The sequence below is a fragment of the Aquarana catesbeiana genome, linkage group LG06 (assembly GCF_042186555.1).
Source record: "Aquarana catesbeiana isolate 2022-GZ linkage group LG06, ASM4218655v1, whole genome shotgun sequence".
Lineage (NCBI taxonomy): Eukaryota > Metazoa > Chordata > Amphibia > Anura > Ranidae > Aquarana > Aquarana catesbeiana.
In genome coordinates this window covers 191,255,476-191,275,367 of record NC_133329.1, presented here as the reverse complement: position 1 = coordinate 191,275,367, position 19,892 = coordinate 191,255,476, and the positions used below count along the sequence as shown (strand labels likewise).

General features: G+C 41.8%; 1 protein-coding gene across 3 annotated transcripts in view; it reads left to right on the top strand.

Moving 5' to 3' along the window:
- Window positions 1-18,469, top strand: part of NTAN1 (N-terminal asparagine amidase) — a 1,046,973-nt gene extending 1,028,504 nt beyond the window's left edge. For all 3 annotated transcript variants that reach the window (XM_073591178.1, XM_073591177.1, XM_073591176.1), the window contains 2 exons: window positions 16,612-16,725; window positions 17,793-18,469. In XM_073591178.1, coding sequence (XP_073447279.1) covers window positions 16,612-16,725; window positions 17,793-17,957 — 279 coding nt within the window. In that variant the 3' untranslated portion in view covers window positions 17,958-18,469. The remainder of the gene's footprint in view (window positions 1-16,611; window positions 16,726-17,792) is intronic.
- The last annotated feature ends 1,423 nt before the right edge of the window (window positions 18,470-19,892 follow it).

Below are 19,892 nucleotides of genomic sequence, written 5' to 3'. Positions count from 1 at the left end.
ACAGGGTATTTGTCAAAGAATGTGTTTAAACGTGAACTGCGGAATGGCGAGTGTGTAAAGCGTGAATGGCTACTCTATTCACCATCCCAAGGTCGTTTATATTGCTTTGCATGTCGCCTTTTTTCCAAGACAGAATCTCCCTTTGCTACATCAGGATTCAATGACTGGAAACACAGCAATGTTATTGGTGAACATGAAAACGGAGAAGAACATCGCAAGTGCATGACGGCATATTTGATTCGCCATAAAGAAACTGGAAATGTTGATACACTATTACTTCAACAACTTTGCTCAGAGCATAAAGTGTTGACACAAGTGGTTTCTGCAATTCGCTTTCTTGCCTCCAGAGGTCTGCCATTTCGTGGAGAAAACCAAATAATTGGGTCTGCTAAAAATGGAAACTATTTGGGTATTCTTGAGCTTTTAAGTAAATTTGACCCTTTTTTGGAAGAACATCTCAAATTGTATGGGAATCCAGGAAAGGGGAACCCATCATATTTATCTGCTACTATTTGTGAGGAATTCATTGAAATAATGGGACAACATGTTCTTTCTGCTATTCTGGAAGAAATGAAAGAATCAAAATATTATTCAATAAGTGTGGATTCCACTCCAGACATCTCGCACACCGATCAACTGACATTTACTGTCCAGTACATTCGAGGATGTGAGCCCGTGGAACGTTTTCTTAAGTTCATCCCCATCTTTTCTCATGGAGCAAAGAATCTAGCCGACACTGTTTGGGATTCCTTAATGAGAACAAAATTCCACTATCCAACTGCCGTGGTCAATCATATGACAATGCCTCAAATATGTCTGGACGCTATACTGGATTGCAAGCACGGATTCTTCAGTTGAATGAGTTTGCCATGTATGTCCCCTGTGCTGGACACAGCCTGAACATGGTGGGAGTAAAAGCAGCAGAGTGTTGTCTACAGACTGTAAAATGCTTTGATTTTGTTCAGTGTCTTTATTCATTCTTCTCACATCGATGGAATGTTCTTGCATCATCTCTTGGAAAAAACATTGTGGTCAAGCGTCTCTCTGACACAAGATGGTCGGCACATTTTGATGGTGTTCATGCTTTACATGAGGGTTTTGAGAAAATAAAAAATGCACTAGATTTTGTATCAGCTGACACTGAACAGGAAGTAAACACAAGGCGAGAGGCAGAAGGATTGAGTGGCAAAATGGAAAACCTGGAAACGATCTTCCTCGCGATTCTTTGGAATGACATTCTGTAAAGAGTCAACAAAACAAGCAAGGTCCTGCAATCAGAGGATGTGAACATACTTGTTGCCATGAACCTTCTTGAGTCTCTAAAAACGTATCTTCAGGATACTAGAGACAGATTTAGTGCATATGAATTGAAAGCCAGGAGTAGGTGTCCAGATTCAGATTATAAGGAAAAACGGGAACGAAAGCGAAGTGCACGCCTCACTAGATACGACGGATCTGAAGAAGAGGTACTTCTTAGTGAAAAGTTTAAGGTGGAAACATTCCTTCCTGTTCTGGACTCTCTAATTCCTGCACTGACAAAAGGTGCAGAAGCTTATTCATTCATTGGAAATATGTTTTCATTCTTCTGTGAATTAAAAACAATTAGTTCTGATGAGCTAAACAAAAAATGTGAATATCTGGCTAATGTTTATCACAAAGATCTTGATTATGGTGACCTACTAAATGAATGTGAGCATCTCAAGCACTACATGATTCTTGATCAAAATTGTGAGACTCTCCCTGCATTGTACAGAAAAATAATTTCGGACAACTTGAAATCTGTTTTTCCGAATGTGGAAATTGCACTCAGAGTGTTCATGTGCATGATGGTGACCAACTGTGCAGGAGAGCGTTCATTCTCAATATTGAAACTGATAAAAAATGAGCTTCGCAGCACAATGGGGCAGCAGCGTTTGAACTGGCTTTCACTCATGTATAGAAAATGACATCCTAAAAACCATTGACTTCAAGCCAATTATAAAGGAATTCTCTACAAAGAAGTATCGCAAATTTAATAAATAATTAGTGCTTTTGTACTGTCCCATTTAAATCTGTAATTTCTTTTTTTTCAATTTCTTGCTTTTCAAGATTGTGTTATATTGTTCAAACATTGTGTTAATGTTTAAACACTGATTTTGTTGGAAGTACCAATAAATATAGCCTTATTGATAATTTGCATTTTTATTCTCGTGCGTGATTGTGTAGACAGGGCCCCAGTGCACTGTATTGCCCGGGGGCCTATAATGCTCTTAAGATGGCCCTGGGGGCACACTCCCGCAAACAACCCGTGACCGCTGGGTCAGCAAGACCCGTCCCATCACGGATCGCGGTAAATGGCTGCTTGTAGCGGCCGTTTACCACGTGATCACTCTGTCAAATGACATGACGCCGGTTCCTCCCTCCCCTATCTGTACCAATCTGTACAGTGCAAGGGGAGAGGGGGAGAGATCGTTTTTAGCAGCGCTGTGGGTGGATCTGTGGTGCCCACAGCGCTGCTTTGTGCCCATACTGTGCAATTCTCTGCAATAATGTTCAATACTCTGCAATAATGTGCAATACTCTGCCAATACTGTGCAATACTCTACAATACCCTGCAATACCCTACAATACTCTGCAATACCCTGCAATACTCTCAATACCTACTCTACCAATACTCTCCAATACTCTGTCAATACTCTCCAATACTTTGCCAATACTCGCCAATACTCTGCAATAAATTTTAACAGAAACAAAGGTTTTTTTTTTTTGCAAATACTCTGCAATACTGTGCAATACTCTGCCAATACCCTGCAATACCCTACAATACTCTGCAATACCCTGCAATACTCTGCAATACCTACTCTGCCAATACTCGCCAATACACTGCCAATACTCGCCAATACTCGCCAATACTCTGCAATAAATTTTAACAGAAACAAAGATTTTTTTTTTTTTCCGAATTTTCAGTCTTTTTTGTTTTATAGCGCAAAAAATAAAAAACCCAGCGGTGATTAAATACCACCAAAAGAAAGCTCTATTTGTATGAAAAAAAGGACAAAAATTTCATATGGGTACAGTGTTGCATGACTGAGTAATTGTCATTCAAAATGTGAGAGCACCGAAAGCTGAAAATTGGTCTGGTTAGAAAGGGGGTTTAAGTGCCCGGTGGTCAAGTGGTTAATCCGGTTATACAACCCATCTCACGTAACCTGGAAATACCCTCTCCTATTGCTCTCCATGAGTAGGTATTTTCCAGGTCAGTAGGACTAACGTATTCTCGGACTATTCCATCTCTCACAAGGTCTAACAGTGAAAAATTCACGCTAAACTCTCGGGCTTTTCGCATTGCCTGACGCAATTGTGGATCATGGGTTAACACTCCCATAGTCACTGCTTCCTTAACTGACAAAACAACACTGTCCGCCCCTTCATCCCATAAGCGTAGGAGCCAGGTCAATGGGGGCTCCCCAGACCTTTGTTTGTATTGTTTTGCCAGCTCATGGAGTTCAGTTTGTGTAAACTCCTGTGCATCTCTGCGGTTGCGATAATGCATCTCCCCATCTGCCATATCCTCTCTATCATGTTGCTGTTTCCTATGCTTAGTAATGCGAGGTCTGGCATACTTTTTCTTTCGCACTAGCAGATCATCATGCATAATATCAAGCTCTATCTCCTCAGCCTCACTATCATTTGAGGAGAGCACATCCTCACAATCCCAATTTTGGGATGTGATACTGGCACGTACCCTGGCTTTACTAACAGGTTTACGGCCCTTCCTTTTCCTTAAGGCATTAATTGATTTGGCCATGAGGGCTGCACACCGCTCTTCTAAATCATCAGCCCGACTAGCAGTTGAATGCACACACTCTGAAGCAACTGCTAGCTGGTCTTTTAATACCTTAACTTCTGCCTCTCCCTTCTCTGTGATTCGGTGTAAATAGCATTAAGGAGATACCAGCCCACTGTGGACACTGTCCTCTTCTCTTTTTTACTTAAATCCAACCCCTTAAAGGCTAAAATCTACAAAATGATCTGAGACTTTATCACCCCAAGTCAGCTTCAAGGGAGAAGCATACTTCACAAATTATTTAGCAAGAGGTTCCCACTCATTGTCTCTGGCCCAGATAGGTAAGCTGCACACTTCCTTCTGGCCACCAGAACCCTCTGCAGCCTTGCTTTTCCTAAACAGGTTACGCAGCATTTTACCTAGCACAAACTACACAAACAGGTCTGCTTCAATTGAACTATAGTACAGATCGAGGCACGAGCCCCCAAATGTTTTGCTTGCGTCTATCTAGCAAGGTTACTCTGTGGTATAAGCAAGGAAGCTGAGATTTCTGCAGTGTGTAAATATGCTTTTACTATACAAAGATGCTGTACATACAAAACTATTACAATATTAGGAATACAATACAAGACTGACAGATATCTATAACAAGGAAAATGCCTAGCAACTGAACAGCCTATGGTCTCTAACAGTACAAATACACTTAAAAGTTACTTATCTTCTGTTACTGTATGTTCGTGATCTCCATTGGCAACGATTCTCCTGGTACATCAGGCACCAGGAGAATTCTATCATGGGTGGCTTCTGATGTTACAGCATGATGGTGTGTGTGCATCTCTGTCTGGCATCATAAGTCCTTTTATATGTCAGCTTGTTACAAACTCTGTTACCTTAACCGACAAACCCACATCTCAGTAGCTTCAGTTTGAAAGGCACTAAAAGGTATTAAAATGTCAAGGATAAAAAAAGTGAACCAACGGTTCCAAATGTGAAATGTGGAGGGAAAACCATCCATATATATGTTAATCCAAATGCTAAGAAGTCCTCAGGAGCTGTATGACATCAAACCAAGAGTACATCAACAGGTGTATGACATCTCAAGTGAAGACAGACACACCACCACCGACAATGAAGAGGCTTACCAGATTAAATGGACCCAAAGGGGCATACGCCGAGTTGGGTCGGACAAGGCTTGGGTGGTCAGTGGCTGTAGATGGCCCGGAGGGGTGATGTTTATGGGATGAACCATAGGTTGCTGTATCACTCGGAACGATGTTGGGAACCAGATAATGGTGATGACAATTAGGAAGAAAGGAGGAAAGGCCACATAGTGTAAATCCGTAGACAAATGTGAAATTTATTAAAATTAAAGAAATCTACTCACATGTAGATCCATTAAAAAACAGCGCTGTAAAGAAGTGGCGGCAGTGGGGTCCTACCCGACGCATTTTGTCCTCTTAGACGTCGTTGCAGAATTACATTGTATATTTTTCCTCTGAGTTTGAAAGGCACTCTCTTACTTGTTTACTGTAGCTATAGAGACAATACTGTACAACAATGAAATCTACATTCCCATTGTATCCAACATTTGTTTGAGAAAGTCTGTCTCTGTGACACCAGAATGCTATGAGTCTTATAGAAAAAGTATGTTTTATATCAAACGCAACACAATTATGGACGTTAATTCTTTTACCCGGCTTTGCCCATTCTTCCTCCAAAATCTCCTGTATTTCAAAAATAAGCAGAAAAGAAGGAATGGACTTCTTCAGGTGAAGGTAATAATTTTCTTTGTTTCTTAGGTGGAAATTTTTCTTCCTGCCAACTCATAGCCTCCTTTATTGCTTCCACCAAAGTGGGAATTAGAGCAAAGTCAAAAACATGATTTCTCTAATTAGAGCAAAGTCAAAAACATGATTTCTCTGATTGTCCTCTGAATCTGACGAATAGCTATTATCGCTATTGCCAAAAAATTGTTCCTCAGAAGCAGCTGCTTCTGAATCATGCGGGGAGGAAGAGGCTGCCTGGTCTCTATTTCTTGAGCCTCTTGACACATGCCTCAGACCGTCCTTCACTGCCGTCTTATTGTAAATCTTCACGTTTTTGAGCATCTGCTACTGAATCCCTTGCAGCATCTTTCAGGCAGGATTCACACAATTGCTTCCCTGGTAATGGTTGTTTTGAGCAAGCCCAACAGGTAGCCTTGTTCATGGACTCCTCTGAGGAGGAAATTATCCTCCTACTGTATGGTCTTCTGACGTTTTAACTTTGGCCCCTTCTTAGATGTTCTGAATTGGAGCTGCACGACTACTGGTAATTATGCTCTGACCTCATGCTTTTTGGAAGCCTTGTTGGTGACGTGATCTTCAATGGAGCAACTCTTGCTTAGAGGTGGAAGGTTCACATTATCCCACAAATGATTAGTCCACCCGGGGTTTCCACTCTGTGTCAAAAAAGCAGAGGAGAGCACTCTTTTAACCACTTCAGCCCCGGACCATTTGGCTGGCAAAAGACCAGAGCACTTTTTGCGAATTCGGCACTGCGTCGCTTTAACTGACAATTGTGCGGTTGTGCGACGTGGCTCCCAATCAAAACTGACGTCCTTTTTTCCCCATTAATAGAGCTTTCTTTTGGTGGTATTTGATCACCTCTGCGTTTTTTATTTTTTGCACTATAAACAAAAAAAGAGCGTCAATTTTGAAACTTGAATTTTTTTACTTTTTGCTATAATAAATATCCCCAAAAAATATCTAAAAAAATTTTTTTCTCAGTTTAGGCCGATACATATTCTTCTACATATTTGTGGTAAAAAAAACCGCAATAAGCGTTTATTGATTGGTTTGCGCAAAAATTATAGCGTCTACAAAATTGGGGATAGTTTTATGGCATTTTTATTAATTTTTTTTTTTTTATCTAGTAATGCCGGCGATCAGCAATTTTTATCATGACTGCGACATTATGGCGGACAGATCGGACACTTTTGGGCTATTTTGGGACCATTCACATTTATACAGCGATTAGTGCGATTAAAAATGTATTGATTACTGTGTAAATGTGACTGGCAGTGAAGGGGTTAACCAGGAGGGGGTGCTGTAGGGGTTAAGTGTGTCCTAGGGATGTGTTCTAACTGTATGGGGGATGGGCTATGTGTGACACGACACTGATCACCGCTCTCGATTACAGTAAGCTGTGATCAGTGTCAGTGTCACTAGGCAGAACGGGGAAATGCTTGTTTACATCAGCATTTCCCGGTTCTTCCTCTCCATGAGACGATCACGGGTATCCCCGTGGACATCGAGTCTGCGGGACCCACAATCACACTCACGGAGCTCGTAGCGGGCGTGCACCCACAAGTCGCATGTTAAGGCTCGATTCACACAGGGGCAACACGATTTCAGCGCGACTTTGCAAGGCGACTTCAACGCGACTTCAGCGCGACTTTAAGCAAATTACAACGCGACTTCAAGTCGCCTCCAGGACAGGCGACTTTGGCTGTGGCCAATCACAGGATAATCAGCTCTCTGGGAGGGAGGGATTTGCCTGGGCAAAAATTTTTTCCCTGTAAAGTCGCTTCAATGTAGATGGAGATGCGACTTCCATTGAATTCTATGGGTACAGGTCGCCTACAAGTCGGATCCAAGTAGTACAGGTAGTACGCTCTGAAGTCGGAGCGACTTCAGTAGTGTCAATTAAGACGCTCTCATTCACTGTAATGTAAAGCGACTTGGGGCGACTTGAGGGCTTACAAGTCGGATGCCAAGTCGTCCTAGTGTGAACCGACCCTGAAGGGCAACGTACAGGTACGTTAATATGCCTGTATGTGCCTTCTGCCGACGTATATCAGCGTGATCCGGTCGGCAAGCAGTTAACTGAGAGAAAAAAAAGGAAAAAATAAAATAATCTCTTCATCCTACCTTTCCATTCCAAGCTTCAGTGCACAGGAGCTGGCAGCTAGGAAAACAATAGCAGGGGGCACTGTAAGTAGAAAAAAACATAAGCCAAGAAGTTTATAGCCTAAATCCTTAAATGTTTGTAAATGCAGTCCCCAGCTCCCCCTCTCCCTGTCTCTCTCACTCACCAAGTACAGGCAGAGAGAAGGGAGAGGGACAGCAAGCGCAGCCGCATGACAGGGAGCCTTGCTGCTCTCACTGAGCCGGCCAGGATGACACCTGACCAATGAGCGGACGGCGTCGCGCTGACTCCATAACAATGCATGAAGCCGGTGTCTTGCCGAGGAAGTTCCCCCGGCGGATAAGGTATATACTGTAGCTGTCCACCTAAACTGACAGGCCAGGCAAGGAGAGCATTAATCAGAGAAGCACCCAATATGCCCATGGTAACTCTGGAGGAGCTACAGAGATCCACAGCTCAAGTGGGAGAATCTGTCCACAGTCAATCTAGTCAGGCACTCCAAAAATCTGGCCTTTTATGGAAAAGTGGCAAGAAAAAAGCCATTGTTGAAAGAAAGCCATAAGAAGTCCCGTTTGCAGTTTGCAAGAAAACCATGTGGGGGATACAGCAAACATGTAGAAGAAGGTTGTCAGGTCACCTGAGGCCAGGTGACAGATGCACACTGTTGGGGTCAGGAGTGCACCGCTAAGGTAGTGGACCCTATGGCTGACTGCTGCGGATGGAACTCTGTGGTTCAGGAAAGCAGGTCCACTGGAGCACCAACACGGATCCCACTAGGAGCTATAGCATAAGATTTCCCAGTGCGCAGAGTCTAAGAGCCAGCAGGCCCCCAGGGTCTCCCAGCTCACGCTCACAGTAGGCTACTGGAGGATAGAGAGGAAGCAGCAGTCCAGGACAACAAGGGATAGTCAGGAGACAAGCCAAATATCAGGGCAACTAGCAGACAATGATAGACAAAGAACACGCCAAAGGCTGGGGTATCAAGCAGACAGGGATTGTCACAGAACAAGCCAAGGTCGGTAAACAGAAACAGATGTAGAGCACACGGCAAGAAGCACACAGGAAGCCAAACACACAATATTGCTCAGGCAAGGCAGGCTTGGACAGAACGGTGTTGAATAGTGTATCCTGTGGAGGCTAGGGTGGAGCCACACTGAGGGAAGATTACATAACCATGCAGGTGTGAGAGTGCAAGCCCTAAGGCTGATACACAGACCCTCTGGCGGACAGACAGGGCATGAAGGTCCACTGGAGTACCAACATGGATCCCACTAGGAGCTAGAGCATAAGATTTCCCAGTGCGCAAATCTAAGAGCCTCTGCGCACTGGGGAGTAAAGGTTCATGACAAAGGTGCTCTGGTCAGATGAGACCAAAACTTTTTGGCCTAAAAGCAAAACGCTATGTGTGGCGGAAAACGAACACCGAACATCGCCCTGAACACACCATCTCCACCGTAAATAATGGTGGTGGCGGCCTCATGTTGTGGGAATGCTTTTCTTCAGCAGGAAATGGGAAGCTGGTCAGAGCAAATACAGGGCAACCTTATAAGAAAACCCGATAGAGTCTGCAAAAGACCTTAGACTGGGGCGGAGGTTCACCTTCCAGCAGGACAATGACCCTAAACATACAGCCAGAGCTACAATGGAATCGTTTACATCAAAGCATATTCATGTGTTATGCCGCATACACACGGTCGGACTTTTCGACCGGACTGGTCCGACGGACGCTGACGGAACAAATCTGGCGGACAATCCGATCGTGTGTGGGCTTCACCGGACCTTCAGCTGACTTTTCCAGTCGCAAATCTGACGGACTTTAGATTTGGAACATGTTTCAAATCTTTACGTCGTAACTCCGCCGGACCCAGAAATCCGCTCGTCTGTATGCTAGTCCGACGGACAAAAACCCACGCTAGGGCAGCTATTGGCTACTGGCTATCAACTTTCTCATTTTAGTCCGGTCATATGTCATCACGTACGAATCAGTCGGACTTTTGTGTGATCGTATGTAGTTAAGCCGTTTGTTATAAAGTCCGCCGCAAGTCCGCCAAAAGTCTGTCGAAAGTCTGTCGGACGGGCTGTCGGACTTTTGCAGCCGAAAAGTCCGACCGTGTGTACGCGGCAATAGAATGACCCAGTCAAAGGCAAGACCTGAATTCAATTGAGAATCTGTGGTAAGTTTCTGTTTACAGACGCTCTCAATCTAATCTGACTATTTTGCAAAGAAGAGTGGGCAAAAGGTTCACTCTCTAGACGTGCAAAGCTGGTAGAGACATACCCAAAAAGACAGTAATTGCAGCGAAAGGTGGTTCTACAAAGTATTAACGCAGGGCAGGGGGCTGAATACAAATGCATGCCACACTTTTCAGATATTTATTTGTAAAAAATTTTAGAAACAGTTTATCATTTTCCTTCCACTTTACAAGTATGTGCCACATTGTGTTGGTCTATCACACAAAATCCCAATAAAATACATTTACATTTTTGGTTGTAACATGACAAAACCAGCTTTATTACCGATAGACCCCCTGGTAAATCCTCTCCCAAGACAGGTGAACTCTATAAAAATCGTAAATCAAATGAGATACTTGGGGGTAAATATAACGAAAGATCCAGGGCAGTATATAACAGGTAACGTAGTACCATTAATGGTTAAATTAAAACAGAAGAGCCGGGTGTGGGGTGGTCTTCCTCTCTCGGTCGCCGGTAGATGCAATCTTATTAAAATGATATGGATGCCACAAATCCTATTTATTTTACATAATTCTCCTGTCTGGATTCCAAGACATTGGTTTAGGAAGTTGGATAGCCTGTTCAGGGAATTAATCTGGAAAAATGGAGTGGCAAGGATAGGTTTGAAGGCACTGCGGCGGCTGAGAGAGGCGGGAGGCCTGGCACTACCGGACCCCTGGAGCTATTTTTTAGCAGCCCAAATGCAGTTTATGAGAGGCAGCAATGTGTCTGAAGAAAGGGTAGGAAGAAATAGAATATGGTTTAGCAATATTAGCTATGATACAGAGGTGGAGGCAGTAGAGGCCGAATCCTTTGGACATAGCTGCCCTACAACTCAGTTAATGATCAGATGTTGGAAGATGGTAAAAGCTGTATTGGGATACTTGGGGTTCTCTGAGTTCTCTCCGCTATGGAACAACAAAAACCTGAAGGAGCTTAGCGTGATAGGGAAAATAGAAGAATGGGATAGGAAGGGTATCCACCACTTGATGCAACTGTATAGGGCAGGGAGGTTGAAATCGTTTCAAGAGATAAAAGAAGAGTTTGAACTGCCCAATAGATTGTTTTTTGGCTACCTGCAAGTGAGGCACGCCCTGGAGGTACAATTTAAGGGCAAGGAGATAGAGTGGTGTGAAATGCCCTTGTTAAGGAAATTGGTAAATAGCATGGAATCCAGAGGGCTGATCCCAGAAATGTACAGGAGTATAACAAAGGCGGGGCAGGAAGGGGAGGTGGAGTCCAGGAGGAGAATTAAATGGGGGGAAGAGATCGGCACAATAACGGAGGAACAATGGAAGTTCAAGAGAAAGATGTTTGTAGATGCCACTGTAAACTGTATAAGCATTGTTCATAATATTTGCTCGGTTGGAGGAATTGTTGCTTTTATTTTTTCTCAACTCAGAAGCTTTTGAATTAATAAAGATAAGTTGAATATTGGCCACAATGATGTGAAAAAAAGAGATGGGATAAATTTTGATTTTCAAAGTTGAAATAATGTCTCTTGGAATAAATTTCGCTGAAGTGGAAAAAAAAAAAAAAACATGACAAAATGTGGAAAATTTCAAGGGGCATGAATACTTTTTCAAGGCACTGTATATGCTTTTATAAAATCTCCTTGTTTTTAAAGATTATGTATAATAAAATTTATGATTTTATCTAAGACTCCTTGTTTGGCCTATATAGTCTAACTTCTTTTCTAGTTTTGGTTGATAATATATCCATCTGGACTCTCACTGGCTAAGAACTTTAATTTTGTGTCTACCCCTCCAATGTTGTTTGTATGCTTCTATACCCAAAAATTGTAATGTAGTATACTAATATATACATTTGTGAGGTGCTCGGTGGGTTGTCCACTTGCCGAGTGCCCCACAATGCACTGCGTGCTGAGCAGTGCATTCTAAAGCATGATTAGGCAAAGCTTTGCCCAATTAGAGCACAGTGAAAGCTGGTTGTTAAGGAGCTTTTTTAATAAAGGAATTGTCAAAAACTATCTCTGTGTTTTAATTACTTTTTGACACTTTTTTGAATAGGTAGGGGTACTATGTACCCCACACTCATTAACATGGGGGGGTGGGATCTTGGGGGCCCCTTTTTAAAGGGGGCTAACAGATTCCGATAAGCCCCACAACCACAGCCCAGCGGAACAAGGTGCCAAACATACATCACATCCCCAAGTAAAAACAGCACACATAGTACACACAAACACTGGTTAGGCACACATTTAACCCTTCGATTGCCCTTAATGTTTAACCCCTTCCCAGCCAGTGGTATCATTAGTACAGTGGCAGTGCTTTTTTTTTAGCTCTGATCACTGTATTAGGGTCACTGGTTCCCACAAGTGTCCGACTCCAGAGAGAGAGAGAGATCTAATTTTGCAAATCATTAGTAAGACCTTATCTGGAATATGCAGTTCAGTTTTGGGCACCAGTTCACAAAAAGGATATTCGGGGACTGGAGAAAGTGCAGAGAAGGGCAACCAATCTGATAAGAGGCATGGAGAAGCTAAGCTATGAGGAAAAATTTCAGGAAAATAGTTTATTCTCTCTTGAGAAGAGGAGATTAAGTGGGGGATATGATCAACATGTATAAATACATAAGTGGTCCCATATAGTGAACTTGGTGTTGAGTTTTTCACTTTAAGGTCATCACAGAGGAAAAGGGGGCACCACTTACATCTGGAGGAAAAGAGATATTTAACCAGGCTTTTTCAGGTAATTTTTGTTTAAATTTGTGATTTTTGCTATAAAATTACTTAGAACTCCCAAACATTATACATTTTTTTTAGCAGAGACCATAGGGAATATAATGGCGATTGTTGCAATTTTTATGTTACGCGGTATTGACGCAGTGGTTTTTCAAACACATTTTTTAATTTTTTTTGTAAAATATAAATTTTAATTAAAAAAAAAAAAAAACAATATATACCCCCCCCCCCTTTTTTTAATGTAAAAGATGATTTTATGTCAAGTAAATAGATACCTAACATGTCACACTTTAAAATTGCGCACGCTCTTTGAATGACGACAAACTACAGTACTTAAAAACCTCTATATACAACATTTTAAACGCTTTTACAGGGTACCTGTTTAGAGTTACAAAGGAGGTCTAGCGCTAGAATTATTGTTCTTCGTAGTTCTTATTTGTGGAGCAATTTTTTCTCAATCTGATCAATTATCCCTTAGGGATATAGATCAACCATGGATCATAGTGACAACTCCTGGTTGGAATATAACTGTTCCGAATTACTTCCTTAAAATGTGATTTAGTCAGCAGTTGATTTCCATTTACACTTATTTCCAAATCCAGAAAATGTATTTTATTTCCATCCATTTCCCACACCAGTTCTTCTCACTGCTGTTCAATTGTGCCAAAAATGGTTTAAATTTCTCACTGTCTCCTTGCCATGTAATCAACATGTCACCTGTATAGTTTAAGTTCCTCCAGTTTGTTTTTGTAGATAATATCTTTTTCCCATTAAGACATGAACACATTTGCCACACTGGGCGCAAACTTGGTGCCCATAGCAATTCCTGTTTTTGTTTATAAAACTCCTGATCATACCAAAAGTAATGCTGTGACAGATTCCATCCTGTTAACAATGGGTCACCCTGGTGGATTAGTCTTATCTTTATGTATTTTAGGAGCAATATGCAGTATCTCACAAAAGTGAGTACACCCCTCACATTTTTGTAAATATTTTATTATATCTTTTCATGTGACAACACTCAAAAAATGACACTTTGCTGCAATGTAAAGTAGTGAGTGTACAGCTTGTATAACAGTGTAAATTTGCTGTCCCCTCAAAATAACTCAACACACAGCCATTAAAGAGGAGGGCCAGTCAAAAAAATAAATAAATAAAAAGTCAGCAGCTACAAATACTGCAGCTGCTGACTTTTAATTGGACACTTACCTGTCCCGGGGTCCAGCGATGCAGGGGATCGAAGCCCCGCTCGTCTCCCCCTCCGTTCAGTGGCGCCAGCATTGCAACTGTGGGCGCCGGGCTGTGGCTTCACAGGCTGGCACCCACTGCGCATGTGCGAGCGGCGCCGCGCGCCATGATTGGCCGCTCAGTCACCTGGGACCTGTAATGGGTCCCAGATGATTGACAGGAGGGAAGGAGCAGAGCTGAGCCCTTCCTGTGCCGAGGGGGAAGTGATGTCACCAGCCCAGGCACTGGAAGAGGCAGACTATGAGGGACCCCCTAGCAACAGGCATTTAGAGGTAAGTAAAAAAAAAAATATCCAAATTTTTTTTTAATTTTTTTTAGGCACAATCATGACTTTTTTTTTTTTTTTTTTAGGGTGGAACACCACTTTAATGTCTAAACCACTGGCAACAAAAGTGAGTACACCCCTAAGTGAAAATGTCCAAATTGGGCCCAAAGTGTCAATATTTTGTGTGGCCACCATTATTTTCCAGCACTGCTCTTGGGCATGGAGTTCACCAGAGCTTCACAGGTTGCCACGGGAGTCCTGTTCCACTCCTCCATGACAACCTCACAGAGCTGGTGGATGTTGCCTTTGTGCCTTTGCACCTGGTTGCCGCCACACACGCTTGACACCATCTGAACCAAATAAGTTCATATTGGTCTCATCAGACCACAGGACATGGTTTTGTCTTGAGCAAACTGTTTGCAGGCTTTCTTGTGCATCATCTTTAGAAGAGGCCTCCTTCTGAGACAACAGCCATGCAGACCAATTTGATGTAGTGTGCGGCGTATGGTCTGAGCACTGACAGCAAAGCTGGCAGCACTCATACGTCTATTTCCCAAAGACAGTCTCTGGATATGACGCTGAGCACGTGCACTCAACTTCTTTGGTCGACCATGGCGAGGCCTGTTCTGACTGGAACTTATCCTGTTAAAGCACTGTATGGTCTTGTGCTGCAACTCAGTTTCAGGGTTTTGGAAATCTTCTTATAGCCTAGGCCATCTTTATGTAGAGCAACAATTCTTTTTTCAGATCCTCAGAGAGCTCTTTGCTATGAGGTACCATGTTGATCTTCCAGTGACCAGTACGAAAGAGTGAGAGCAATAACACAAAATGTAACACATCTGCTCCCAATTCACACCTGATACCTTGTAACACTAACGAGGCACATGACACTAGGGAGGGAAAATGGCTAATTGGGCCCAATTTGGACATTTCTACTTAGTTTTCACAAAAGTGTTACTCACTTTTGTTGCCAGCGGTTTGGACATTAATGGCTGTGATTTGAGTTATTTTGAGGGGACAGCAAATTTACACTGTTATGAGTTGTGTCTTACTAACACTGGAGATGTGATCCTGGTCAGGTTACCAGGTGAATACAAAGACAAAAAGCAAAAGAAAAGGAAACAAATGCAGCAATCACATGTAATGATTGGTAAACTGCAATATAATACATTTTTGGTTTGGGGGTTAATACCGCTTTAATCAGTAACTTATAAGAGACACTGAAATGGAAAGGCATATTGTCAAAAATCAGACCAGCCACAGACATAGGTCAAAGTAATAAAAGATCATTGTTTCTTTGGTCATAAAATCTTTTATTTTAATTTGATTACACCTTTGATTTTTGATCTCTGATCTTTGAAAATTTGATCTCACCTGGAGAATCAGTCTCCAAAAATATAAACAAGTTTAAACATTTATGTGAGCGCATTTACCATAAAGCAAGGATTAGCTCATTGTCAGTTTTTCAGTCACATACCATAGATACGGTTGGTATGGTTATTTAGAGCTGCAGTTACCACACAGCAAGGATTAGATGATTGTCATTTTTCCAGTCACAAAGCAGTGTTTACCTGTGAAGGACCAACGAAGACATAATAGGGTGGATTTACTAAAGGCAAATAGAATGTGCACTTTGCAAAGTGCTGTTGCTCCAGAGCTTAGTAAATGAGCAGAAGATCTGCTGACATCCATCATGCAATCATGTGCAAGCAAAAATACTTTTTTTTTTAAATTTTCCTTGCACGTGATCGGGTATTCTTTGCAGAGTGAAGGTTTACCTCATTTACTAAGCCCTGGAGCAACTGCATTTGCAGAGTGCAGTTGTGAAGTACACCGTCTATTTGCACTTTGGAGAAAAAATTCCCTGTCTTGCCCCGTCTCACCTCTTCTTTAACTGCTGGCCAGTTGGTAGTGCTGTTAAACCCCCTCCCTTGCATTGCTTTGCTGGTAAGGGGCAGTGTGTTTCAGCACCCTGCTGCCACTTTGAAAATGTTTTGCAGATTCTATAACTTGTGTAAAATACAAGTGGCATCCTCTTCCCCCAAAACACACACACAGCTGCTCCTCTTTCGCTCACATTCTAGGTGTCTGCACATTATATATGAGAGCAGTTTTTTTGTTTTTGTCTTTTTATCCAGAGAGTTGATTTAAAGCTCTACCTTTCATAGGAACAGGGATTAAAGTTGATTTAAAGCTCTACCTTTCATAGGAACAAGGAAATCCCCAACTTCTCCAACAGCTATACTCACGTAACATGGCCACTAGGTCCTTGGTAAATTTTGTTTATGTTACAGAATGGAGATTGCAGCAGAAAAATATAGATTTCATTAGATAGTAGATTCATTAGCAGCCATGGGAGACTCGGACAGACATATTTAGGAATGTGTGTGGCGCTAGAATCTTTACGCTTATATTTTAGATGTAATAAATATAGTTACAAGTGAAGGTTTTTCCATTATAACAGTTGCTGCTAATATTTATTTTTAGATGGTAAATATATATGATGCAAAACAAGAACAGCTGAATATTGGGCCGTATTCTTGGACACCATTCCCAAATGTTGATTTTTGGCTGGAGCAGGAAGATAAGCAGATTTTACAGGTAAGGTCAAGAGCAAAGCCAAGTAATATGTTAAACCAGTCTCTTAAATTATACTATTACAGTACTTAGCAACTGTGCTACACTTAGTCACTTTTTTTCTTTCTTCTCTTTCTGAGTTATACATATTTCTCCCTAGCCAGATTCAGCAATCTTTAGCACAATGCTTCCATGTAGGATTACACTTTCCACTTAATTCTGTTCTGTACAACCTGTTTGAGGAGTACAAGGTAGTTCTTGGGAACGGGTAATTCAAATATTCTGATTCTATATACAATAATTAAAGCGGAGTTCCACCCATCAAATCAACTTTACAGAAATCAACAGCATTATGCATCGGCAAAAACATTTGGAATTTTTTTTTCTTTTTACTCACACCTTCAGCACTGTTGCTATGGGGTCCCTTGTATTCTGCAACTTCCTCTCCGTGGCGCCTGATGTAATTTCTCTCGGCGCCTGTGCTCGCTAGTGCTCCTGGGAGATGCTTGTCATCATTTCTCAGAAGTCAGTGAGCAGCGCCGAGGGCTAGCATCGTGTTTCCAGCGATGTGATGTGTCCATACTGCACATGTGCGAGAACGGGCGGTGCATGCTGGTTATTCAGCAGCACCATATCCCGGAAGAATATACTTGTGGGCTTCACCTGCCCACAAGCAAGATGGGAACTCACAAGAAGAGGAAATATAAGGTAAGTTTTTATATATAATCTAAACTGTAGCGCCGAAAATTAGAAGACAAATGAGTGCCACATTAGAAGACTATGCTGCTAATGGAAGGATTTTTTTTATAAAAAGTGCTATATGTCGTTGGAACTCCGCTTTAAGTTAGTCAATGAGACTGGAATTTCAGGTATACTGCTGGTTGTGCACCCTGTCAAGATATACATTTTTACCTTATTATTTAGAAGCCTCTGAAATCTGTTGGCTGAGGATTGCTGCTGCTAACCAAAGACCATCTTGTGTTTAGATCCAGCCTCAGACTTCAGTCTGTAAAGGGACAAAATATGTGATAAGTAAAATGATTGTTTGCTGATTGAAGTTAATTTGTTCCCCTTGTACTCATATTTTGCAGTGTTTCTCTACATCACCTGAGGCAGAGCCTCCACATTTTGTAGGCGATATAAGATCAGCACTTCTATTTCTAAAGGAACATCCTTACCCATGCATATCTTTATTCCCCGATAGAAAGCCTCGCTCCTATAAGAAAAAAAATGATGGACAATGGCAGAAGTCATAAAACCCGGAAATCCTTGCATTGTGTCTATGTAAATGTTCCCTAGGTAAACCTTATGTCTTTGCTATATCTGTATGATGGTTTAATACTAGTTAAAAGCTTGAAATCACAAAGAATATGGCCTAATATTCAAGTCACACCAGGGAAATCTGTTGTGGTGCATTTAACACACTTTATGATGTACATTTACATGCACTGTGTAAAGGCAGCTCTGAATGATCCTGCAGCAAGTTTCAGTAGTCCAGCACGCCACAATCTATAGTGATGCATTTACCACACATTGCAGTAATTGATTCTGCAGCATGTAACGTGCCTTACCACAGTGCAGTGATGTGAATGGCTCCTCAAGCACACCCTGTGCGTTTTCTTTTCATATCAATGGAATTGCATTAAAACTCAAATCGAGTCATTTTTAACATGAATTGCAATGCACTTTGTAATAAATCAGCATTATAAAACAAACAATATTCTGTACCATTATACAATATTAATAATAAATAACTTTAGCCCCAAAAGGACTTTGATTTAATTTTTTTTAAATAATTAAAATATTTATTTCATACTGTATTTGTAAGGAAACAATGATGGTACTTCTGTACTCAGGGTTTGATGAATTAAAGTGATTGTAAAAGCTTGTGTTTTTTTTTTTTTTTTAATAACAAACATGTTATACTTACCTCCACTGTGCAGTTGGTTTTGCACAGAGCAGCCAAGATCCTCCTCTTCTCGGGTCCACCTTTGCTGCTCCTAGTCCCTCCTTCCTTTGAGTGCCCCTCAGCCAGCAGCTTGCTACAGGGGTCACCCAAGCTGAGTCAGAGCTCCGTGTATTCATTCAGACATGGAGCCCCGACCTGGCCCCCTGCCCCCTCTCTCCTCCGATTGGCTGACTGACTTTGATTAACAGCCGCAGGAGCCAATAGCGCCGCTGCTCTGTCTTAGCCAATCAGGAGGAGTGTACTGGTTGGCTGAGGGGATCATGGACATTGCTGGAGAGAGAAGGAGCTCAGGTAGGTAATTGGAGGGTGCCAGGGAGGCTGCTACACACAGAAGGTTTTTTATCTTTAAGATAAAAAACCTTCTGCCTTTACAACTCCTATAAAAGGTGTTTTTGTTTATTATTTTTTAAATGATTTTATTGGGGTAATGAAAGATTGTGAATAGTATGGTATCAATTTTAATTTTACATCTAGTTTTGTCTTATGTATATTCATACGAATGACGGTATGTGCAGTTCTGCAGAACTTTATGCAGCCTGAAAGGGGTTAATGAGAAAGGGTGAAAGGGAGGGATTTAGGTATATACAAAAATGGGAGCAATGCATAATGAAGAAGGTTACATATACAGTTCATTATGCTTTGAAATTCATTGGGTGCTATCTGGTGGGAAGTACTGTATGTCTAGAGATTAGCTGCTACCTGTTGGTATTCCTAATTGAGAGCCGGCCTCAGGCAGAATGAACTAGTGGACTAGCATGTCCCTTAAAAATGCCCTATCATATCTATGTTTGGATGGTGGAACCCCTGAAAAGGGCAGACCAAAGCAGGGGAGAAACACACTTGAAGGGAGTGCATGGAATGCAGGAAGCCCGACATGCAGCAGTGAGAATGAAGCTTGGAATATAAGCGATCTGGGCTATGAAAGAGAGACTTGGAGAGATTGTAGAGGCCCCTGTTGATCGCATAGAGCTGGTATGTAACAGTTTTTAACTGAGGTAAGTATTATCTATGAACAGCCAATTCTTCTTCTTTGGTATCTCAGCTCACGAAATTAAAGCTACAAAGGAACACTGCATGTGAAAGTTCTGACTGTTACTGTGGAGTGAAGGATTCAGTGTGTTAAGTTTTTCTGAACTCCTGCCATAGTTAGGCATACAAGAGCAACAAGTAACTCAAATAATGTCTGAGATTACTTTGATCTTGAAATCTTACAGGGAGATGG